This window comes from Pleurodeles waltl, chromosome 8 (genome assembly GCF_031143425.1).
Source record: "Pleurodeles waltl isolate 20211129_DDA chromosome 8, aPleWal1.hap1.20221129, whole genome shotgun sequence".
Classification (NCBI taxonomy): Eukaryota; Metazoa; Chordata; class Amphibia; order Caudata; family Salamandridae; genus Pleurodeles; species Pleurodeles waltl.
In genome coordinates this window covers 1,441,406,631-1,441,432,066 of record NC_090447.1, presented here as the reverse complement: position 1 = coordinate 1,441,432,066, position 25,436 = coordinate 1,441,406,631, and the positions used below count along the sequence as shown (strand labels likewise).

The following is a 25,436-nucleotide window of genomic DNA, read 5'->3' as shown; positions in this document are numbered from 1 at the left end:
CTTCAAGATCTAGTGTTGATAGACCGCCAAACACATATGTCCCTTCAATGGTGGAATCTCAGCAATCTAATGAAGGGGCAGTCATTTCAAGACCCTGTGCCTCATACCATAATCACAACAGACGAGTCAATGATAGGTTGGGGAGCTCATCTCAACAATCATACCATTCAAGGGAAATGGGATCCCAAACAGAAACAGCTTCACATAAACCATCTAGAATTATTAGCTGTATTTCTTGCATTCAAAGTGTTTCAACCTCTTCTCAAACAGAAGACTGTTCTAATAAAAACAGACAACATGACGACCATGTATTAGCTCAACAAACAGGGCGGGACTCATTCATCTCAACTGTCCCTACTAATGCCCAAACTATTGCATTAGCACTCAAAGTTCCAGTCCTTGACATCTGTCAGGAGGCAACGTGGGCATCTCTGCACACATTTACCAAAAACGTTCGGTCATGTAGGACTTTCTAATTTGATCTTAGTTCAGAGACCCACCTCCGCGGGGTTTGGTATTGCTTGGGTATCCATTATAAGGTTCGGAATCTGCAACTAAATGTCTCTAAGATTGACAAGTTACATACTGGTAGAGACAATATCTAGTTGCTGATTCCTTACCGACCCACCCATCCTCCCTGCTCTGCGAACTGATTTCTCTGGACAGGGACTCCCTTTCAGGGCCCTAGTTTTGATGCACCAGTGGTCCTTGTTCTTCATGGCTCTGCGCTTCTGGCATAGAAAGTCATGAAAAGAAACTGACGTCTGCCCACCGGGGTGATACCTATATAGGACCTGTGATGTTATATCCGGTGTGGACGGCGTCCAAGACATCGTTGGGCTCCGTGTCCCCCACATAACTGCATGCAGCGGTACTTCACAAGAAAAATCTTTAGATCCAAACTGATGCTTGGGGGAAATTTTAAGTTCAGGAATCTGCAACTAGACATTGGCCCTCATTACGACTTCGGCAGTCTTTTCGTAAGACCGCTGAAGCCATGGGCACCCGAAAGACCGCTAGTGCTGGCGATCCTAAAATGGCCCTATTATGACTGATTTCTGAATTCCACCCGAAATCAGGCGGAATTCCAACACCCATTGTGCAGGCGGTCAGAGGTGAAGAGGCAGGTCCACGTCCGGCACCGCCATGCCAAAAGGGCGATAAATGCTGTATTACAACCCATAATATGGCGTGGCAGTGTCCTGATGGTGGGGCACTGCCAGCGGTGAAAGAAAGGGCACCTGTCCCCTGCCAGATGACCTCCTCGACAGACTAGGTAAGTGGATCGTCTGACGGGTGTGTGTGTGTGTGCACGCGTCTGTGTGAGTGATTGTGGACGGGGTGTGTGAGTGTTTGTGGATGGGGTGAGTGAGTGAGTGAGTGGGGATGGGGAGGGCATGAGTGCGGGTGTGAGCGATTGAGTGCGACTGAGTGGGTGGAAGGGGTGAGTGCATGCATGCATGTAAGTGGACGGGGATGAGTTTGTGTGAGTGAACAGGGAGAGCAGATGAGTGCGTGTATGCGGTGCAGTGAGGATGGGGGTGTGAATGTATATGTGCACTGGGGGAAGAGGGTGTGAATGTATATGCGCTGGGGCGAGGAGGTGTGGGCATGAATGTATGTATGCGCAGGGAGGGGGTGTTAATGTATGTATGCGGTGGAGGGTTATGGGGAGGGGGAGTGAGTGCGGTGTTTGTGTATGTATGTTAGTGTGAATTGGTGTGTATGTCGCGTTTGTGTGTAGAAGTGTGTGCGTTCATGCGTGCAGGTATGTGTAAATGTGTGCAAGTGTATCCTGGTGACAGGAATAACTATTCCTGTCGCCAGGATGCAAGACCGCTAGCTTTTTCTGGCTGTGCAACTGCCAGAAAATACTGGCGGTCTTCTGCGTCGTAATACCACTAGCTGTATTATGGCATCTGTCATGCTGAAGGTGCTCACCTCCAGCCCGGAGGACCGCGGCAAAGAGGTGGGACGAGCAAAGTATCGGCGGTTTGGCTTTAGCCAAACCGCTGAACTCCTAATTTGGCAGTCCTCACCGCCAGCCCGTCGGCAGCGAAACCGGGTCGTAATGAGGGCCATTGTCTCTGCCAGATGAGGCGTTGAAAAAGGTAACTTGTCCATAACCTTTGTGTTTCTTTTGTTGTTTTTTTTCAGTGAATTTTTAAGGGTTTTAAATTTTTTTAATTCTATTTCCTAACTATAACATCCCTGTAATCTTTGAGTTTTTCTAATGAATTTCTATAGATTTGTAGTGGTATTTGTAAATATAACATTTTTTTCCAGTGAATTTGTACAGGTTTTTTTTTAAATCACATTTCTTAACTCTATTATATGTCTTTTGTTTTTGGACTGAATTTGTACGTTTTGTTTGAAAAAAAAAATATATATATATATTGATAAAAAACACAAAACTATAACATGTTTAACCCTAAATGATTGGATGGATTGATTGATGGATGGGTGTATGAGTGGGTTATGAGTGGCTGTGAGAGTATGTCAGTCGTTCTCTGTGTCTGAGTGGATGTGTCACTGACACACTAGTGTGTGAGTGGCTGTATGAGTTGGTGAGTGGGTGTCAGCGTTGCTGTATGGGTCAGGGAGCGAGAGCGTGTGTGGGTGGCTGTATGGGTGTGTGAGTGAGTGGGTCTGAGTGGCTGTTTGGGTTGGTGAATGGGTATGTCACTGTATGGGTCTGTGAACAGGTGTGTGAGTGGTTTTGTGAGTGGCAGTAGGTGTCTGTGAATGTGTGTGTTAGTTGCCTGTATGTCTCTGAGTGGGTGTGAGAGTGAATGCAAGGATCTGTGGTTGGGTGTGTAAGTGGCTGCATGGGTCTGGTGTGTGGGAGCCCATTACTTAAGTTGGGGAAGGGGAGCACGCAGCCCCCTTCCCAGACTGATTTCGGCCCCGGGGACCCCACCTCCCTGGGCTTGGCCTTATTATAATGGGGGGAGCATGCAGCCCCTATCCCTGCTCAGTAAATGTTGTGTGTCCTGGAGCACACCCAGGGTACACACTTCATATATAAACGGGGGACAGGGATCACGCTGCCCTCTTCCCTGGGCAGATTTTGGCCCCAGGAACCCCATCTCCTGGGGCCTGGACTTATCCTTGAAGGGGAGGGGGCATTCCCCCCCTCCCCAGGTCAATATTGGCCCTTGGGACCCCATCACCTGGGAATGGCCATTATGTAAAGAGGTAATATGCAGTTCGCTCCCCTGGCCAATACTGGCCCCTGGGGCCTCTACACTAAATCTTTTAGATATATGGGAGTGGGGCTGAGCGCCCCCCCCCCCCTTCCCTAGATGATTTTGGCTTACAGGACCCAATCCCCTGAGGCCGGCCATTAAATGATGGGTGCCCTTGAGTCCACCCAAGGTATCCCCTGCCCCTTTGTTGGAGGCCGTGGGGAAGCCTCAATGCCCCTTAAAACCCCTGCCGGTTCCCCGCCTCCAGTGGGAGCTGGCATTGTTCCCACCTGTGGGAAGCAGCTTAAAATGCTGCGCCCTGTGGGCAGGAGTAATTTTTTCATCTGTTTCCCTGCCCACCTATAACTATGAATCCACCCCCCCGGGATATGGCCTACCTGGTGGGCATACACAAAACAAGCCGGGGAGTCTGCACAGTTGTTTTTTTTCCCTTCAGTTTTGTCACAGATTTGTGGATCCTCCGTGAAATCACAGCAGAATTGAAAAAGAAAAACATTTGTCCCCCGGTGCGGGGTCCCTTTGGTCCCTAGGAGGTATGGTATTCCTACTGTGCCCCCCTTTCTTTCTTTCTTCCTTGCTTTCTCTCTTTCTTTCTTTTTTTTTTTTTTTTTTTTGCCTTTTTTCTTTGGACTAAGATGAACCTGAGTCCCTACATGGCTGCCAATACTTCCTGGTTAAACTGTTAGCAGCCAGCCACATCTCAGCATGAGATCTGTTGGATCCATGAAGGATTTGCATCCTTCGATATCCATAACTTTTTTTTTTTGGTAATAAAAAAACTCCAGAACTACTGAACGGATTTACAACATATTACAACAAGCATTTGCAATGCAACGGGTTTCGCATTTGCTCGAGTTAGAGCTATTAGCAATGTAAACTCCTAACCGGACTTTTCTTGCTACATAACTTGAAAATCTAAAGTAAACAGTTTTACATAAGTGAGCCGATTCACAGCGCCACGGCCGCCAAGAGCATCAGCATTAAGGAGAGACACAAAAGGAAAAAGTGCAATTAGCCACGTAACTGGGGCAATAGCCAAGGCGGTAACAAACCCTCCCCAAGGAGGACAAACGTAAACCATTTACCAATGTCATCAAAGGATTTTTGAAGGGCAAGCCTATAAACGAGTGATTGTGATGGGCGTTGTTAAAAGCCCAGATACATACCAACACATCGTAAAAGCAGCACATGCGTGCTGCTATGCTCAACCTAAAAAGCACTCTTTCTGGACCAAGATCTAGCTTTCTGTCAAATGTGGTGTCATTCCATTCAGCGATTCGGGCTGTAGTAGTTTTCAAGACCCATGTGGGGAAAACTCATTTTGGGCCCCCCTTTTTTTCGGTCCCCTGCTTAATAGTCAACCCAGAACTTTAAAGACAGCAGCTGAGGTGAGTGACAAACTAATTTTGAAAATTTTGTGAAGATTACACTAACTGCGCAAGACTTTTAACACAAAAAAAGCTTTGTCCACGGAAACTAGGTCTTAACAATAACTACTTACTGGCAATAGCCAGTAGGAGATTAGGATATATATTCCTATTCCTGTCCCTAAATGGACTCCTCAGACTTTGCAGTGATTACAAGTGTTAATATTTAATATTTATGTTTGTCACATCTCTCCTCTTACCTACTTGTTTATCTGAGAGTTCCACAGAGAATTGCTTTTGTTGTTTCTTGGCACGTTTCAAGAGGTAGTGGGGCGCTTTTAGTGGGGGGGGGCTTGAGCTTTGGTTGGGAGGTTTAATGCAGGACAATTTGTATTTCAGACCCCTTCCAGGAGGAGATACGGAGGTGTGAGGAGAAGACCGTGAGATGGGGCCTTGAGGTCCGTCTCTTGTCTGATCTCTGCTTAGTCAGGCTGTCCTCCTCACTGGTGTGGGTAGCTCAGCAGGTTTTGAGGGCCTTGTAGATATTTTTCACGGGAAGACCTGTGGACATTTTACTTTTGTAAAGGGCTTCTCTACTATTTCATTGGAAAAATATCCAAAAAAATAATAAAATCTCCCTTGAAAATAGGGAAGGGGGGGAGTTTAGAAAGTCTGTGTTTTTCACGAGATATGGGCGCAGACAGAAAAACAAAACTACAGGGAAGCACGTGGAGTGAGCGTTATTAATCATCAGCGGAAGACAAACAAAGATCCTGACCAGGGTGAATGGGAGGCGGTTAACTCATTGGCGAAGTTGTAAAAACCCCAGACTGCTGGGAGGGGACATGGGTAGGCCTCTTGGCTTTCTCCAAAGTGACAGTCTGCGGGGCGATGAAATTGTGTGGTGTTGGTACACAAGATGCCAGCAATACAATGGCAAGACTCTTATTGGGCAAACACTAGACCCATGGTAGGGCACCAACTTGTCGTGAAGCACTGCAGCGCATACCAATCATTAACGACCACTGTGCAAGCATCAATTGATATAACACGCTATCAGCAGGACAATATTGCAGGTGAAAGGTGTGGATTCGGACTTGGCTTTTCACTACTCTAAAGCGAATAAAATGCCCACAGCTGAGTGGGTAAGACCTGGTTAAGATCTGTTGTATTCAACACTAGGAAGCTTTAAGGCTGAGTAGCAAGCGCTATATCCATGTTATTACTTAGCTGATGCTCCCTGTGCGGGCAGTTAGGTGCTGAGGGTCGTGTGCTCAGGCCTGGAAGACCCCTTCCCTGCTTCGAGCACGAGGTGGGCGCCCGCATCGTCTTTCTCTGTTGGCTTTCAGCCATCTGACCTTTTTAGGGTAGACACCTTAAAGGTTTCGTGTGTTGATTAGTGTGTGCGGTTTGTGAGTATGTGTGAGCACATGAACGATCGTGAGATCGCCTAACTCCTGTTGCTTGCTTGTTTGTGAGCAGGGCCAGCTTTAGGGGGATGCAACTGGCACGGCCGCACAGGGAGCTGACCTCAAGGGGGCGCTGTATTTAGCAATAACATACGATTTTAAAGCACTTTCTCCTTGTGCGTCTAGCTTTCAGGCAGCAATAAAAATATCAAGATAACTTGTGATTATTCCTGCTAGAGCGAGAGATCAGAGTTTTGTCTAGTGGCATCTTTGACCTGTCAAAAAGTAGTACAGAGGGTTAATACGCCTGCTGCAAAAAACAGATCTGTATTTTATGTGGGTAGGTGAGTGGATTACTAAAGCCAACCTTTACCAGCCATTTGAATCAAATTAAATTTTTGTGAGAGGGGCTAGGGAGAGATGAGGGGTACCTTTGTCCTGTGGTAGTGAAGGATTCCAAGGAGGAGGTCATGGGACGGTGCCAAAAAAATATCACACTAGGCACCCCCAGCGCTAACGCCGGACCTGTTTGTGAGCAAATGTGTGACACCGTGGCTGGCTGTGGGTTTGTGAGTGTGTGAGCGCCTGCATGTGTAAGTGTAAAACCGTTGGTGTTTCCGGGTTTGTGAGTGTGTGAGCGCATGCATGTGCGACCTGTCAGAATATGTCTGTCTGTTAGTGCGACCGGCACTTCTCAGTCTGCCGGGCCTACTGCCTCTTCTTTAGTAAGTACTCAAAAAAACAAAAAGCAAGAACACTAAAGTCCCGTACCGGCAGCTCAGATAGAATATCTCAGTTTTACTTTGTTCCTGTGTAAAGTTGGCCTTTTGAAGAATGTTTGTGTTTTTCGGTGTGTGAAATAGTTCAAACAAGGCGGGCACAGATGTGAGACAGGAGCCTCTGCAATGTTTGCTTTTCTGGAGCCTTCTGGCTGTCAGAAAACAACAGCATGTTGTGTTCTCCGTTTATCAATAATTTTAGCGGCAAAGTAAGCCCGCAGCTGAGTCACATTTCTGTGAAGAAGCTAGTTGTACAGAGGGCAGAAGCATGGCTATGTCGTATTCCCTTAGACAATATCAACATCCCTGATTATAATATTCATTATTGCTGCGGGCCCCGGCACACCCGGGGACAAATACAAAAGAAGAGCCGGAGAACATTTTTTTTTTTTGGGACTAATTTGCTGCGGATGCACTGATTCTCAGCAATTTTGTGGCAAAATTGAAAATATGTTTTTGGCCCAGGGAGGTGGGGGGAGGGGGCTTTTTGATCCGCTATACCCACCCTTTGTGGGATACAGTTGCACAAGTTCTGCCGCAGATACCGGAGGAGACACGTGCTATCGTCTCCCAAGCTGTGAACGACGGGAGAGATGCAGCAAAGTTCACTATCCGTTGTGGGCTGGATACGACCGACTCTCTGGGCAGATCGGTTGCTATGACGGTGGCCTTACGATGCCACGCCTGGTTACGTACTTCTGTTTTTTCTGGGGATGTCCAACAGTCACTCATGGACATGCCCTTTGATGGCTCCCATCTCTTTGGAGACAAAGCGGACTCGACCTTTGGAGATTCAAGGATTCCCGGGCTATGGCTCGGTCCCTCGTCTTTCCTCTGCCCCTCGTCCACCACAGTCCGCTTTTCGCCCCTTTCGTGACCATGGAAGAAGCTCTCTGTCGCATTCTCAACCCAGCCACTGTGCCACACACACTGTTCAGCCTCTGCGTGGCCGGGACGCGGAATCCCATGTGGCCGTGGGACAGGGAACCAGAGGTCTGCCCAGTCCACCTCTGCCGCAGCCTCCAAACCCTCCTAGTCCATCCCCACACTCCAGTCCAGTTAGGGGCAGGATTCGCTATCACCTGCCCCACTGGGAAAACATCACCACGGACAGGTGGGTTTTGCAGATCATTCGAAAGGGCTACCTCCTCCCTTTTGAATCTGCTCCACCACCCATGCCACCATCCTTCAATCACCTTCCAGAAGATCATTTGGCGCTTCTCCACCAGGAAGTCGCAGCTCTCTTGGCCAAGGGAGCTATAGAAAATGTCCCTGTGCCAGAAGTAGGTTGCGGTTTTTATTCCCGCTACTTTCTGATACCAAAAAGGACAAGGGCTTATGTCCTATCCTAGACCTTCAGGACCTAAACTGTTTCCTCAAGAAGGAGAAATTAAAAATGCTCACCCTGGCTCAGGTTCTGTCTGCCTTAGACCCAGGAGACTGGATGGTAGCGTTGGACTTGCAGGATGCTTATTTTCCCATCCCCATCCTGCCTGCCCACAGACGTTACCTACAATTCGTGGTAAGTCACAAGCACTTTCAGTTTCAGCAAACCTCCTGCACACGCCGGGGTTCACTATAAACATGACAAAGTCACACCTGACTCCCTCTCAGTCGCTCTCTTTCATCAGAGCGGTTCTGGACACAGTGCAGTTTTGGGCTTATCCTCCCAAAAACGAGTCCAAGACATTCAGGCTATGATTCCGATCTTTCGGCCTCGGTCTTGGGTTTCGGTCAGACTGACTCTGCGGCTGCTGGGCCTCATGGCCTCCTGCTAGTGACACATGCCAGATGACATATGCGGGCTCTGCAGTGGGACCTGAAGTTTCAGTGGGCGCAGCATCAGGGGAATCTCTCTGACCTGGTCCAGATCTCGGAGGGGACTGCGAAAGACCTGCAGTGGTGGCTTTCAAATCCACATTGGGTCCACGGCAGATCCCTTTTCCTTTCCCCCAACCAGATCTATCTATAGTGACAGATGCATCACTTCTGGGTTGGGGCGGCCACATGGAAGAGGCGGAGATCAGAGAACTCTGGTCTCCAGCGGAGTCTTGGCTCCATATCAATCTGCTGGAGCTCTGGGCGATCAGGCTTGCGTTAAAAGCATTCCTTCCCTCTCTCAAAGGGAAAGTGGTGCAGGTGTTCACGGACAATACTACCGCCATGTGATACTCCAACAATCAGGTCAGAGTAGGGTCCTGGACCCTTTGTCAGGAGGCACTATGCCTCTGGACATGGCTGGAACATCAGGGCATTACCCTGATGGTTCAACATCAGACGGGCTCCTTCAGTGCCAGAGCGGACAAACTCAGCCGTCGGTGCACAGTTGATCACAAAGGCGTCTCCATCCAAAGGTAGCACAAGGTCTCTTTCAACAGTGGGGAGAGCCTTGGTTAGATCTGTTCGCCTCCACAGAGAACGCGCAATGTCAGCTGTTTGCTCATTGGAGTTTCCAAGGCGGCACTTGCTCGGAGATGCTTTTCGTCTCAAGTGGAACTCCGGCCTCTTTTCCGCCTATACCTCTTCTGCCTAGAGTTCTCAAGAAAATCAGGAACGACTGGGCCCAAGTCATCTTGGTGGCTCCGGACTGGGCACGGAGAGTATGGTATCCAGAGCTATTGAGCATGTCCATCGATCTTCCACTCACTCTCTTCGGGCAGATCTTCCATCGCAGTCACAGGGAACGGTTCTTCTCCCGAATCTGTCCAACCTCCACCTTCATGCGTGGAGATTGAGCGGCGCCAGTTGACAGCTTTTGCCCTTCCACCCGAAGTCTGCAATGTTATCTGGGCAGGCAAGCATCCATCAACCAAAACTGTATACGCCTGTTGTTGGAATAAACTTGTGGCATGGTGTTCCAACAAATCTGTTGAACCCCTTTCCGCCCCTCTATCCGAGGTTCTTCTGTTCGTTCTTTCTTTGGCCCAGCAGGGCTCTGCTTTGGGCACCCTTAAAGTGTATTTGTCTGCCATTTCGGCCTTTCTTAGGCTACCTGATCAGCCCTCACTCTTTAAATCTCCTATTGTGAGTAGATGCCTAAAAGGGTTCACCCATTTATTTCCTTCCACTTCATTTATCATGCCTCAGTGGGACCTTAATCTTGTACATACTTATTTGATGTGTACACCCTTTGAGCCAATGCATAATTGTCCCTTGCGGCTCCTCACCTTCAAAACTGCCTTTCTGGTCGCTAATACCTCTGCTCACAGGGTGAGTGAGCTTCAGGCCCTTTCCTCAAAACCTCCATACTTATCTGTGCACCCTGACAAAGTAGTGTTGCACACTAAGGCTTCCTTCCTTCCTTCCTTCCTAAGGTGATTACACCCTTTCATGTAGGGCAGTCCATCACTCTGCCTACTTTCTACGCACCCCCACATCTTTCCCATGAGGAGGAGAGACTCCACTGTCTGGACACAAAGAGCATAGGTATTCTACCTCAATCGTACTAAAGATTTCCGGGTGGACGATCAACTCTTCGTTGGAAATGTGGGTGTGAAAAAAGGGAAGGCGGCGCAAAAGCGTACCATCTCTCGATGCGTGCTTCCTTGCTTCAAAATGTGCTACGCCTTGGCCTAGAAGCAACCCCCTTAGGGCTTGCGTGCTTATTCCACCAGAGCAACTGCTGCTTCCACTGCGTTAGCACGCGGAGTTCCTGGCCTGGATATCTGCCAGGCAGCTACGTGGGCGTCCCTGCACACATTTGCTAAGCATTACTGCCTGGACAGTCCGGTCCAGCGGGACGGCTCTTTTGGTCGTTCGGTCCTGCAGGACTTCCTAGTATGATCTTGGTTCACAGCCCACCACCGAGGATGGCATTGCTTGGGCATCTATTCTAAGGTAAGGAATCTGCAACTAGAAGTCTCTATCAGATAGAAAAGTTACTTACCTTTGGTAACGAAATATCTGGTAAAGACATATTCTAGTTGCAGATTCCTTACCGCCCACCCATCCTCCCAGCTTGCAAACTGATTTCTAGGGACAGGGATCCCCTCTTTCAGGTCCTTAGCTCTGGTGCACCAATTTCGGTGTTCTTCACAGCTCTGCACTTTGGCGTGGAAAGTCGTTAAAAGAAACTGACGCCGCTGCGCAAGGGTGGCGTCTGTATACTAGACCCTGACGTCATCACGGTGACCACGACGCCCGCGGAGTCGACTGAAGCTACCTGCTGACGCGCAAGGGTATTGTTGCTGGAAGAAAAATCTCCGGATCCAGTCTGACACCTGGGGGAAATTCGAAGGTAAGGAATCTGCAACTAAAATATATGTCTACCAGATATTTTGTTAACAAAGGTAAGTAACTTGTACTTTGAACTCTACCTGTTTAAAGCCAACTACCCTCATTTACATGACAGTTTCCTTGAAACCGAGTTTATATAAACAATGCTAATAAGCTGGCATACCACAGGTGCACTGTCACCAGTCCCGCCCACCACTATACTGGGTCATGATTAATTTTTCCAAACCGACAGTGGAACAAGTCATCACAAACTGCGCGTAGTGCGGTGGCAGAACTTTAGTGAAGTTTAGCCTGGGCTTGCAAGTGAGTTCATCAAGTAGAAGCTCGGTGGCTCTGTTCTCATAAACAAGGTTCTCTCATTGTGCATGTAATGTCATGTGCAGGAGAAGTCTTAGTGGAGGATACTCACAATCATTGCTCAAATGGAAACTACCATTCTGTCACTTGAAGGAGTAGGTGGGAGGTGGCTGAAGCAGGGGGTGGAGGGTAAACCAACAAGGAGCAGGAATGATGGGTTAAACATAAATAATTAAATAAAAAGCACTGCAGTGTGTGCTACAGAGGAAAGAGGACAGAAGACGGCATGCAGCGAGTACAGGAGATGACATGCAGATGCACTAGTTTAGGGTGCTTGATAAGAAATTTAAGAAAAAGAAGTCCTTTCATTGTGGTAGCCAAACAAAGGAGATTGGCCAGTGACCGGAAGCTTTACTTTGTCCAAGTTCCACGCATGGGCAGTGTAGGAGGCTGGACTGGCTTGTAGTGAGTACCAAGGGGTACTTACACCTTGCACCAGGCCCAGTTATCCCTTATTAGTGTATAGGGTGTCTAGCAGCATAGGCTGATAGATAATGGTAGCTTAGCAGAGCAGCTTAGGCTGAACTAGGAGACGAGTGAAGCTCCTACAGTACCACAAGTGTCATATGCACAATATCATAAGAAAACACATTATACAGTTATACTAAAAATAAAGGTACTTTATTTTTATGACAATATGCCAAAAGTATCTCAGTGAGTACCCTCGGTATGAGGATAGCAAATATACACAAGAAATATGTACCAAAATATGCAGTAATAGTATTAGAAAACAGTTCAAACAATGTATAGTTACAATAGGATGCAATGGAGACACATAGGGATAGGGGCAACACAAACCATGTACTCCAAAAGTGGAATGCGAACCACGAATGGACCCCAAACCTATGTGACCTTGTAGAGGGTCGCTGGGACTATTAGAAAATAGTAAGGGTTAGAAAAATAACCCACCCCAAGACCCTAAAAAGTGAGTGCAAAGTGCACTAAAGTTCCCCAAAGGACATAGAAGTCGTGATAGGGGAATTCTGCAGGAAAGACACAAACCATGGATTTCCAGTCGAGGGTACCTGTGGAACAAGGGGACCAAGTCCAAAAGTCACAAGCAAGTCGGAGATGGGCAGATGCCCAGGAAATGCCAGCTGTGGGTGCAAAGAAGCTGCTACTGGACAGTAGAAGCTTAGGTTTCTGCAGGAACGACAAGGGCTAGAGACTTCCCCTTTGGAGGACGGATCCCTCACGCCGTGGAGAGTCGTGCAGAAGTGTTTTCTCGCCGAAAGACCGCCAACAAGCCTTGCTAGCTGCAAATCGTGCGGTTAGTGTTTTTGCATGCTGCTGTGGCCCAGGAGAGACCAGGATGTCACCAATTGCGTCAGGGGACAGAGGGGGGCATCGAGCAAGACAAGGAGCCCTCTCAGCAGCAGGCAGCACCCGGAGAAGTGCCAGAAACAGGCACTACGAGGATGCGTGAAACGGTGCTCACCCGAAGTCGCACAAAGGAGTCCCACGACGCCGGAGAACAACTTAGGACGTCGTGCAATGCAGGCTAGAGTGCCGTGGACCCAGGCTGGACTGTGCACAAAGGATTTCCGCCGGAAGTGCACGGAGGCTGGAGTAGCTGCAAAAGTCGCGGTTCCCAGCAATGCAGTCTGGCGTGGGGAGGCAAGGACTTACCTCCACTAAACTTGGACTGAAGAGTCACTGGACTGTGGGAGTCACTTGGACAGAGTTGCTGGATTCAAGGGACCTCGCTCGTCGTGCTGAGAGGAGACCCAAGGTACCGGTGATGCAGTTCTTTGGTGCCTGCGGTTGCAGGGGGACGATTCCATCGACCCACGGGAGATTTCTTCTGAGCTTCTAGTGCAGAGAGGAGGCAGACTACCCCCACAGCATGCACCACCAGGAAAGCAGTCGAGAAGGCGGCTGGATCAGTGTTACAGAGTTGCAGTAGTCGTCTTTGCTACTATGTTGCAGTTTTGCAGGCTTCCAGCGCGGTCAGCAGTCGATTCCTTGGCAGAAGGTGAAGAGAGAGATGCAGGGGAACTCGGATGAGCTCTTGCATTCGTTATCTAAGGAAACCCTAAGAGACAGAGACCCTAAATAGCCAGAAAAGAGGGTTTGGCTACCTAGGAGAGAGGATAGGCTAGCAACACCTGAAGGAGCCTATCAGAAGGAGTCTCTGACGTCACCTGGTGGCACTGGCCACTCAGAGCAGTCCAGTGTGCCAGCAGCACCTCTGTTTCCAAGATGGCAGAGGTCTGGAGCACACTGGAGGACCTCTGGACACCTCCCAGGGGAGGTGCAGGTCAGGGGAGTGGTAACTCCCCTTTCCTTTGTCCAGTTCGTGCCAGAGCAGGGCTAAGGGGTCCCTGAACCGGTGTAGACTGGCTTATGCAGAAATGGGCACCAAATGTGCCCATGAAAGCATTTCCAGAGGCTGGGGGAGGCTACTCCTCCCCTGCCTTCACACCATTTTCCAAAGGGAGAGGGTGCAACACCCTCTCTCAGAGGAAGTCCTTTGTTCTGCCATCCTGGGACAAGCCTGGCTGGACCCCAGGAGGGCAGAAACCTGTCTGAGGGGTTGGCAGCAGCTGCAGTGAAACCCCTGAAAAGGCAGTTTGGCAGTACCAGGGTCTGTGCTACAGACCACTGGGATCATGGGATTGTGCCAACTATGCCAGGATGGCATAGAGGGGGCAATTCCATGATCATAGACATGTTACATGGCCATATTCGGAGTTACCATTGTGAAGCTACATATAGGTAGTGACCTATATGTAGTGCACGCGTGTAATGGTGTCCCCGCACTCACAAAGTCCGGGGAATTGGCCCTGAACAATGTGGGGGCACCTTGGCTAGTGCCAGGGTGCCCTCACACTAAGTAACTTTGCACCTAACCTTTACCAGGTAAAGGTTAGACATATAGGTGACTTATAAGTTACTTAAGTGCAGTGTAAAATGGCTGTGAAATAACGTGGACGTTATTTCACTCAGGCTGCAGTGGCAGGCCTGTGTAAGAATTGTCAGAGCTCCCTATGGGTGGCAAAAGAAATGCTGCAGCCCATAGGGATCTCTTGGAACCCCAATACCCTGGGTACCTCAGTACCATATACTAGGGAATTATAAGGGTGTTCCAGTAAGCCAATGTAAATTGGTAAAATTGGTCACTTGCCCGTTAGTGACAATTTGAAAGAAATGAGAGCGCATAACCACTGAGGTTCTGGTTAGCAGAGCCTCAGTGAGACAGTTAGGCATCACACAGGGAACACATACCTATAGGTCACAAACTTATGAGCACTGGGGTCCTGACTAGCAGGGTCCCAGTGACACATAACAAACATACTGAAAACATAGGGTTTTCACTATGAGCACTGGGCCCTGGCTAGCAGGATACCAGTGAGACAGTGAAAACACCTTGACATACACTCACAAACAGGCCAAAAGTGGGGGTAACAAGGCTAGAAAGAGGATACTTTCTCACAGGCAGCAAAGCAAAGCAAAGCAGGAAGTGAAAGCAGGCAACGTGCTGGCCAGTCAGAAGCATGCACATTGGAGCAACGTTGGAATCAGCCAGTGGTAAGTTCAGGTAAGTAAGGGATGGGTTCTAAGCCCCTTTTAAGACTTTTTCCAAATTCAAGAGACTTTGCAAGCACTGTGCAGGTGAAACAAGAAAAAGGGCTCTTGCTGGACCAAGAGCTAGCTTTCTGCCAAATTTTGGTGCAAGTCCATCTAGTGGTTCAGGCTGTAGTCGTGTTGAAAATCCCCATGGGGAAAACCTGTTTTGCCCCCCTCCCCCCCCCCCTTTTTTTTTCTGGGCCCCCACTTGATGAATCACCCCAAAACTTCTGGAGTACTTGTTTTGAAATCTTTTTATATATATATATATATATGTGTATATATATATATATATATATATATATAACACGTTGACTCTAGTCAAACAGGCACAGTTATAAACCCTTTGCATTGTTACTTTTCTAAGCCTTCCTTCTAACCAGTAGGATTAATATTGGCATCATATAAACTTCTATCCAAACTTTAAGCTAGGTATAAACTGTTTAGTATCCAGACTTTGAGCACAAAGCTCTTCCATTTGGTACCCCTTTTTCCTACATTCTTCATTTTGCTAAAAACTACCAATTCATTTTCCCTTATGAATCACCCTCACCTAATCCTATATCCTTTATTTCTCTTTTTCTCTCTTTTCAGTATTTATTCTGACATGACATATCATGATATTCAACACTTCAAAGTTTTCTTCGCATTTTGTATCTCCCTCAGGTGACAAGCTGTATAAATGTGAAGAATGTGGCAAACTTTTCAGTCGGAAAGAAAGTCTGAAGCAGCATGTTTCCTACAAACACAGCAGGAATGAGGTGAGTTGTTTATTTCCAGAAGCTTGGTAAATTGAGGAATGGGGGAGGGAGATATTCAAACCCATGCCAACTCCTGAAGTTGTAGTAATGTTCTATTACTTACCGGTAATCGGCATTACTCCTGGTCCTGTTGTCCTCATCCCATTCATCACTAATTGGAGATAATTATCTCCACGACAGAAAAAAAGAACATGAGGAATGCTGGGATATCCCATCCCCAGCCCCTCCCTCTGGTAGTACATAAACTGTACTCACCCAGCATTCTGCCTGCACTACCAAGCCCCCAACAGAAGGCCGGCGGCATGGGAAGGTGGGAGGGGCGTGATGAATGGGACGAGTACAACACGACCAGGAGTAATGAAGATTACCGGTAAGTAATAGAACATTACTCCCAGGTCCTTCTACTCATCGTCCCATTCATCACTAATTGGAGAATACCCAAGCAGGCAAAAACGGCCTTCTGAAAAACGGACAGAGCCAACACAACACCCCAAGAAGGGGAACCAAACAAAACACCAGACATTGAGGCACCCCAACAAACAGAGAGCCCAAGGCCAAGACAGAGGCCGAGCGCAAAGCAGAAAGGAAGCAACTGGGCAAACCCAAGAAGCAAAGGAACTGCCGCCAGCAGTACGGCAGCATACAAGGGGAACAGACGAAGACTGAGCCCAGAAGACCAAAACCAATCGTGAAGGCTATCACTAGACCCCCAGAGGAGGAAGACCAGAAACCACAACAGCCAATGCAACAGACAGCACGGGAGATGGACCCCAAAAAAAGACACCCACCAAAGAAACCTTCCCTGGCAGGACTCAGCAACAACCACAAAGGCCAAGGCAAAGCCAGGAACGAAGAGGCCAACTGGAGACATCCAAACCCTGAGAACCCAAGGCAGGAAAATGTCACGCAAGCAACGGAACCAAAAAAGGATCCGTAGGAACAAGGAGGAGCCAAGACACAAAAAGCACCCCAGAAGCAGAAAAGACAAGACGGGTACCCCAGACCCATGAGTGCACAGGCCCCGTAGCCCCCAACCGAAGATGGGGCCCACTAAGAGACCACTGAAAACAAGCAAAGTGGAACAGCAGCCACCTCCAGAGACACACAGGAGCCAAACCAAAGGCTCAGAGCCCAAAATACCGCACAGTGACAGCCAGAAACTGGGAAGCCCAACCGTATCAGCCCAGGCCAGACAACGACCAGACAGAAAGCTGCTGCAGGAACAAAGTGGAAGAAAAGGGAAGCCAAGAAGGCCAAAACAAAAGCAACCCCATGGGAATGCAAAACCCCGACCTCCGCAGGAAACCACGAACCAGCAGACACCACCTGGAGGACGTCCCGGAAGCAAAGTAGAAACAGGGCAACAATGCCCTCTGGGTAAAGAAGCAACAGATACCATGGCCAAGGCACCGACAAGCACCCCACGCCCCCTGAAGGCCTGCGAACAACAGGTACAAGAGGGGAATAAGACCCTGGAGACAGGAAGCAAGCAGAGCAAAGAAGGGAAGACCACAGCAAGCAAACCGCAGCAGAGGCCTGGCAGATATGAAACTTCACACGAAAGAAGGAAACCCCAGACATCGGGCAACCTCCAGTCGACTCCTGGCAACTGTACCCCCAAGAAAAAAGAGGAGTGAGGGACCAGGAAAAGTCAGCCCCTGAAAGTACCAAAAACCACTGGCATGTGGTAGGCAGAGCGCATGACCAGAGGCCATCCAACACAGCAGAAAACCAACTGCCCGAGACCACAACTAGCGGCAGCAATGGCATCCAAGAGAAGGCCCACCTAATAGGAACCAGTACCCCAAAGGCTACCACCCAAGACAAAGAACCTGGGAGGAGCCAGGGCAGGGCCCGAAGCAAGGAAACCCTGCAACAAAAACAGCCCGAACAGGCCTAAGAACACCCTCAAAACTGCAGGACACACCGTGAACAAGAAGGGAAAAAAAACAACGAAGCAGAAGCAATAGAAGAACCCAGAGGGGACAAGAAAGAAACAAGCCAACAGCTGAAAAAAAGAGCGGTGAGGGCAGGACACCTGCCATGAAACCGCAGAGCCAGGGTCCGAAAACAGAGGCACCAACCCGGGAAGGGGACTGCTGCAACAGCCGGCTCCAAACAAAAGACACAGCCAGAAACATGGAGCAACAGGAACCAGGCCAAGGAGCCCCACACAACCCAAAGGAGCTGTCAAAGGACCACTCAAGTTGGGGCAGGAAAGCGCATCACCAGGGGAACCACCACCCCTGAACTCCAACTGCGGAGACTGGAGAACGAGACAGGGAAACCCAAGAACATGTACCCTGTCAAACAGCACCCCAAGGAAGAGCTCCACAGCACATGAAGAAGAAACACACTGAAGAGTCCCAGACCGAAAAGGGACACCACTCAGAAACAGGTACAGAAAAGCCTGTGAGGCCATAAGAATGTAACCGAACACCCCACACCACACCAAATCGGACAACAACCAAGCCGCAGGAGGCCACTGAAGGGAGGACCACCATGCGAAAAGGCCAACAAGCCAAACCTGAAGCATAGGCAAGGAGCATACCATGCTGGGGAAGGCAACCAGTCAGGCAGGGGAACCCCTCAGGACAACCCCACCACCCCCAAACAGGATAAAAAAATGAACAGGAGAAGGACCAGGAGCATGCAGGAAGTGCCGCCCGGAATGTAGACAGTGAGGAGAGACACCACAGAAAAGGGTCCGCCACCCCCAAGAAGACCCAGAAGCATTCCCACCACACCACCACGACAGAACCAGCCAATAAACAAACACCAAGTGGGAGCACAAGTGTTCCACAGAACACATCCGGCCATGGGAAAGGACGGGCCCAAGAAAGAGACGGAATCACCGGAAGAGAACCCCAGGGCACGGCCCAAGAGGCAGGAACCAGGACAACAAGGCTGTATACAAAAAAAGAACAAACAGCCCAATGTGCAAGGAACTGCAACCAAGAACAGACACAGGCCAACCAGAACCCCTACCTCACACCATGAGGGAGCAAAACTGGAACAGACCAGGACAGAAGACACACAGCAGAACCAGGGCCACAACACCGGCCACGGGACAAAAAAGAGGCAGTGCTACCTATGCGAAGAAAAGAAAAGGTACTGGCCGGCGAAGGCCCGACAAGAGGGGAAGGAGACAAACACCCCCAAAACAAAAGCCACAGTCCTCCGTGCAAGGACCCGAAAAGGGAACCACCCCTGGGGCAACGTCAGAAAGACAAGGAAGCAATACCCTGCCACTCCAACAGCAGATAACGGGGACCAGGAAGGAGACTCAGCATCTGAAGGAACAGGAGGTAAAGGAGGGGACACAGACAGAAATTTCTAGGACCATCGCCACACAGAGTGCCAGTGTCAGGCCAGGTGTCACACGACCCCGGTGGGATGGGAGGAAGGCTGGAAAAGAAAGAAAAAAAGAGGGGCACCACAACAGGCACACCAGCCACACAAAAAGCCATTGCGAACCAAACCAGTGCTCCCAAACCAGGACAGAAGCAGCTGAGACACCAGGGCACAGGCCCAAAAATGCAGAGGCAAGCCAAGAGCCCAAGGCATGCACAAGCAGAGGCCCAAACCCGAATCCATCCTACCTGACCCCCAAAAACTGGCAAGAGCTTAGTACAGCAGGCGCCAACCGGAATAGCCAGCCAAAACCACCTCAAAGAACCAACAGCCCGGAAAAAAAAAAAAAAAAGGAGGGGCACGGTAACAGAACGCACACAAGGGGGACTTCACAAGGCCAGCGCAACACGCAGTGCAACCCCGCCAAAACAAAGAACAGGGAGGCACCACAACAGACCCGACAGGCATGGCAGAAGAACCTGCCAATGGTGCGCAGAGGTGCCACAGCCACATAACGGGGGTAACTGTATATTGTTCTATTTTTGTCTGTTGATGGTGTCCATGTCCACAAAAGTAAACACCTTGAGAACGTGCCCGACCCAGACCAACCGCCGTGCACCGTGGGGGGGAGGGGCGCAGCTGCGGGGAAGCCACTGCTGCCGTCCAGCCCGAATCACAATCTGTTGTCTAACATAATGCAATATTATATGTTAAATATCATTAAAAAAATGTGACTCCACCAGAGCTGTCTCGCCATGGAGAAAGAGGGCACAAAATAGCAAGTGTCAACATCGGCCCCCCTGGCACCGGAGAATGGGCCTCCATTGCAGCAGCATGGCGGGGGCCGTATCAGTCACCAAACATCAGCACGGCCCATAGAAAATGAAGAAACCACCAAACGATGCTCACCCCCGGAACACACCAGCAGCTGACCCAAAAGCACGCCCCTTGCGCATGCTAGGCAACAACAGCGTCCCAAGGAGGAAGTCAGGCAAGCGCCGGAAAAAGACAAGGGACCGAAACCCACAGCGTCCCAGGGGAAGGGCAGGACTCAAGCAGCCACCGGCAACCTGCCATCCAACCGTGGAGTCTCAGGGGACAACACCCTGGCAAAAAAGGGCCCACCCAGCGGCCACTGCCAAAGAATCAACAGCCAGAGGCAAAAATGGCAGCGCCCCCACAGTAAGCCCAGCAGACTGCAGGGTAATGCGCAAGAACAGCAGTCGTCCAAGACCGGCAGGGACAACGTCCCCAAGTCCTCGTCCTGTCAGAAGACAGAAAAAAAAGAACAGGCAGAATGCTGGGTGAGTACAGCTTATGTACTATCAGAGGGAGGGGCTGGAGAGGGGATATCCTAGCATTCCTCATGTACTTTTTTTTCTGTCGTGGAGATAGTTATCTCCAATTAGTGATGAGTGGGACGAGAACTTGAGGGACCTGGGGGTACTGTTTACTAAAATTCATGTTTCTATAATGATACAGCAACGGTGTATTAGTTGATGACTTTCTATGGAAACTTTTTTTTAGCTGGACACAGTGCAATTCAACGAATGCATTTGTGATGCACTGAAGGTTTAACATAAATCGTTTGCAGTCAGAAACACTCCTTGCTACACCATGCTTTGAGAAAGACCTCCGCCTGCACCTTATCCCTGCAGTGATCTGGGATAAGGTGTTAATCAAGTCTTTACTATTTTAATATTGCAATTGGAAGAAACATTGCAAAGCTTTACAATCTGCATAATCGTAGCCTCTGAATAAGTCAGACCACATCTCACCTGCCCTCAAAGTCCTTCATCGGCTGACAATGGTGCATAGATTAACGTTCAGTATTCGTTCTGCCATTTTAAGTGCATGTGAAGGACAAGGCCCATTCGTTGCAGGTGCATTTCTTGCTGTTTATAACCATACAGGACCTGAGATATAGCAAGTCAAACAAAACTGTGCAGGTCAGAATCGATTGCAAGACTTGCAGCGAGGTTTGATGTGCGTGCTTGACTCTGGAATGGATTGAGCTCATATCTCTGAAGCTTTTCACCTTCTCCTCCCTCCCCCCAACCCAACTGTGCCACAAAAATAACATGCACCCCTCTAATCCATTCCATTTCTCCCAGACCTACGCCACAACATACTCTTTCAGTTGTAATTTTTACGTCTAAGCTATTGCGTTGTCATCTACATTTTGATCTGTCTTGGTCAAAGTTCGTTGGTGATAACCCCGCTGTACAATTCACCTTTGGCTTTATCTCAGTGATCGCATCACCATTGAGCCGAAGACCCTGCAGTGGCTTACAGGTAGAATAGCTTAGTTCCACACTGCAGTATCCACAGGCTACAGCTTGCAACTGTTTAAGCACCAAGCTCCTTCATTCTAGGAGTTCAACAAACTCCGGAGTTTGGCATCTCGCAACCTTCTTGACACCCCCATAGCCGAGTGCAATAGGTCTGGTGGGAGATCCCCTCTGACACGCACAGGCCTCCTACCTCTGGGACTCAAGAGCTCTAGACACTGAATAGGACTTAAAAAGCCACATCTTGAAGAATTCTGTCTAGATCTAGGCCCCTCGCTCATTAACTCCTACTATCCCTCAAACGTCCGTTCTTCCATCCCACACCCATCCTTTCAGCTGCTTTACTGTTTGTGAGGCTAAAGAAGTACTGTAAAGGTTGTGAGCAAACCTGAGAAAGAAATATGGACTTTTATGAGTAACTATCCAATCATTTCAAGGAACCAAGAAACAGCATGTAGAAGGAAGAGAACTATACAGGAAAAACAAGCAACAGTCTTCCTACAAATGTTATTGGATGATAGTGTATTGTTAACTCACTGTAAAGGAATACTAATGAACCCATGCCACAGTATACATTTTCTTTATCTTTTTTCTTTATTCTTTTGAAAATCAATAAAATACATTCTAGTCTTTAGAACATTTTGCGTCTGGTAAAACATTGATGAATGATTCAGAAACAGAATGCAGTGAAGTTTCATTCCTCTTCCAAAAGCTGTGTTCCTGGCAACAGCTATTGTCTACACCTAAGGTTGCGCACCCTGTTCACAAACATCAGATATGCACATAAGAATTCAATTGTACAAGCAGAAGGTTGTCTTAGCAGGTACATCAGTTGTGCATCAAATTGGACTAGAGAGCTCCTTTCTGTAACAACAGAACTTACTCCATCATCATTTATGTCCTCTGTTCCGCAGCAAGCTCAAGAATGTTGAAAACAAATGTGTTGTAATTCTGACCAATAATATTGTTAAAACTAATTAAAATGTAAATTGTATTAACCTTTCTGGATATTGTATTGCCTGAGAAAATGTCAAACGTTTCCCCAACAGCGTGAAAAATATGCTAATTGAATTCTCACAGCTCATTTAAGATGCATCCGGGTGGGACCAAATCCAGGTCTTCAGTTGATTCCTACTTGTGGTCATATTGTGTTCTTTAGATGCAGTTATTGTCCCATGACTAATTAAGTAACATTTTAAATGCATTCTTTCAAAGTGGCAGAGGGCCAAGACTGCAATGAATATTATAGCAAAACTACTTTACAAGAAGCCCACTTTAGATTTGTGTGACTTTTCAGCCTTTAGGCCCACTTCTTAACTTTCATGGTGGTGGGCAACATAACGTTCAGACTTTTAGGGGCAATTTAAGTTTAGCAACCCGGCAGGCAAACAGTGGTTGTGGCAGTGATAATGCCCCCTTCATTCTGGCTGAAGCTGCGCCCGTGAAATTATAAAGATGTCTGTTGTTGTGACGGAAATGTTTCCCCAAAATGCCTTTCACCTGAGTGTGGAACGTTGTTCAAAGTGTCACTATCTGCACCCATAAACTACTAAACACTAAGTTTTATAATTTGCATCTTGCTTGCACCCGGGTAACTCTAGGTCAGGCTTGTGCGTGTTTAATCTCTAAGATTCTGCCAACATAGAGAACTGAAGATGATGGGTGTTTTATGGGATGGCATTTGGGCAAGGTTGTATTCGGGCGTTAAACTGCATAAAAGGTTAAACCCACTGACTTCAAAACCGAGACCTCCAACATGGAAGAAGATGAGTCTCTTCAGACTACAAAACTACTTAAAATAGTACCTAGAGGCATTTTGAGCTACCAAATATCTCAAACACCATGGGCTGCAGTGAAAATAAAAGCTACTCCTTATATTGCTAGTCTCATGGGAGTCAGTGGGGGAGCCGGCTGCAATACTGAGAATGTTTCAAGCGAGTTTTTCATACGCTCCCACTTGTCCAAGTTTTAGTGGTAAATAATTGTTTCATTTGTTAGTTTACAACTTCAATATGTTCTCTCTTGTAAGAAGTAAACCACATTACTAAAAGTGGATCATATTTCATTCACATGGTTTCTGGTGTATGTTTAATAAACCCCAAAGGCAGTCCTTTCTCATTGCTAGGCCTTGCTAGTGAAAGGATACAAGTTACTAAGTGAATAGTAATCAGCAGGTGTAAGGGATACACTTTGAACAGCTTTTTTTGGAAATAAATTTGATTGCATTACATTTAGATTACAGGTAGACTGATTTAAAGCTTGATGTAGTAGTAAACTGAATACATTGTGGAGGAGAGGTGCTTTGTTTTCCTTCTAACCCGGTTTACCTATCTTAACCCTCAGGTGGACAATGACTACATCTACATGTGTCCGAACTGTGAAAAAGCCTTTCGCATTGAGAGTGCACTTCAGTTCCACAACTGCAGAACAGGTGATTGCAAGAGACTCTTCTTTGGTCTTTGACACTTCATTTTGTTGCCTGTGAAATCCATCCTGTTCCTAAGTGTTCACCCTGCTGCTGACAATTTCTACGTAGTAATGTCCAGGCAAGGGAATAAATAATATTTATGGTTGGTAGACGGGCCAACAGTTTATGGGTGATTTCAGTGTCTGTTTCCTCTTAGTTCTGTCATCTGCTCTTCCAGATGCAACACATGTCAATCTTGAGCAGCGGCGCAGCACCAAAATGCTATAGTTGACCAGCTGCTAGCAGATGTCTATTGCATAGAGTAGTACCTGGAAGCCGAGGCAGGCATCACCGCAGCCGGACGTCTGTCCTATTGCTGCTTCTCATTTACCACCCCTGGCCTGTGAAGAGGATTCATTGAGAACTTGTTTGCTAAACAGAAGAGAAAAGTGCTACACTTGCAATTGTAAATGAAAAAAGGATAAATCACAGTTCACATAAACTTCCAGTTAAAAAGTACCATGCCATCAAAACATGTCCCGCAATGCATTGTCATTTATTCCGAAAATTCCAAGGGGTTGATTTACACTTGTAATACAATTCAAGAGAAAATCTACTCTTGTGTCCTTCTGACCTGGGGAGATGGAGGATCTCAAGCTTCTCCTCTGGACCTCCGACTGCAGCCCAATCATAAAGTGAAAATGCTCTGCCTGTGAATAATATTTCTTCACTACTAGGCTAGCAGAAATCTGGTGTTCTAAGTAACAAATGTTCCTGCTGTGCACACAACTCTGACGTGTAGTGGAAACATTTAATACAACCGTCTTCTAGGAGACCATCTTTGCATAGTATTTAAATAAATTAAGTTTCCCTTTAGAAGGTAAGCTTGTGTTTTTTTTTTTTTTTTTCTGTTCCGGATACTTATTTGCTAAAACACTGGCCTTATTATGCCTGCAACCTGTTCAGCGCACAGAGGACATTAAGCAGGTCTGGCCAGTGCCAGCCGGGACTCCAGATGACCCCACTCTATAGAAGCTCTTGCTAGAGCCTCCATTCTTTCACTGCCACTTTGGTCTTGCAGCCTGTGAATCCCAGGAGTTGGAGGCAGCTGCAGTGGGAAGTGCTCTGCACCCAAAACTGGGTTCTGTACCTTATCCTACAGGTACATATCCTGAGGTCTTGCATGAGCTGCTGGATTTCTCCTTTTCCTCTAGGGACCTAAACACTGATTATGGAGCACAAAAGTGGCAGTGGCAGGCTGGATACCTCCTTCCTCTGCATTTGAGTGTTTGGTGGTGCCGGCGTTACTCTGGTAACTGTCATTGTGTAGACTGAATCTAAGGTTGTAGCCTGGATGATTTGCTCATTTTAATTCTTAAGTGAGAAAAACAAATGAGACTTGCCTGCCAGAGAATATCTTAGAAATGGTCTCTGAAAGAGCGAGTAGTTGCTTGGCTGACAGTTTGAGGAATGATGACGTGGATCTTGGGGATTACCGATCATGGGCATATCATGGACCCATCCAATGTCTTACACACTGAATGTTACACCATACTGTGGGCGTTGTACAGAGCTGCTCAATGTAAAGTTTATTCCACCTGCTAAGAACAGTGTACCGGCTCCATGGGAAAACCCATAAATGTGGAGCATAGGTTTGTGGCACTGTGGACTGCTGAACTTCAGGAGGTGAAAATCC

General features: G+C 48.0%; 1 protein-coding gene across 3 annotated transcripts in view; it reads left to right on the top strand.

The window, feature by feature from the left end:
- The window catches only part of PRDM15 (PR/SET domain 15), a 345,544-nt gene that overhangs the window by 114,573 nt on the left and 205,535 nt on the right, over positions 1 to 25,436 (top strand). For all 3 annotated transcript variants that reach the window (XM_069202594.1, XM_069202595.1, XM_069202596.1), the window contains 2 exons: positions 15,594 to 15,688; positions 23,677 to 23,764. In XM_069202594.1, coding sequence (XP_069058695.1) covers positions 15,594 to 15,688; positions 23,677 to 23,764 — 183 coding nt within the window. The remainder of the gene's footprint in view (positions 1 to 15,593; positions 15,689 to 23,676; positions 23,765 to 25,436) is intronic.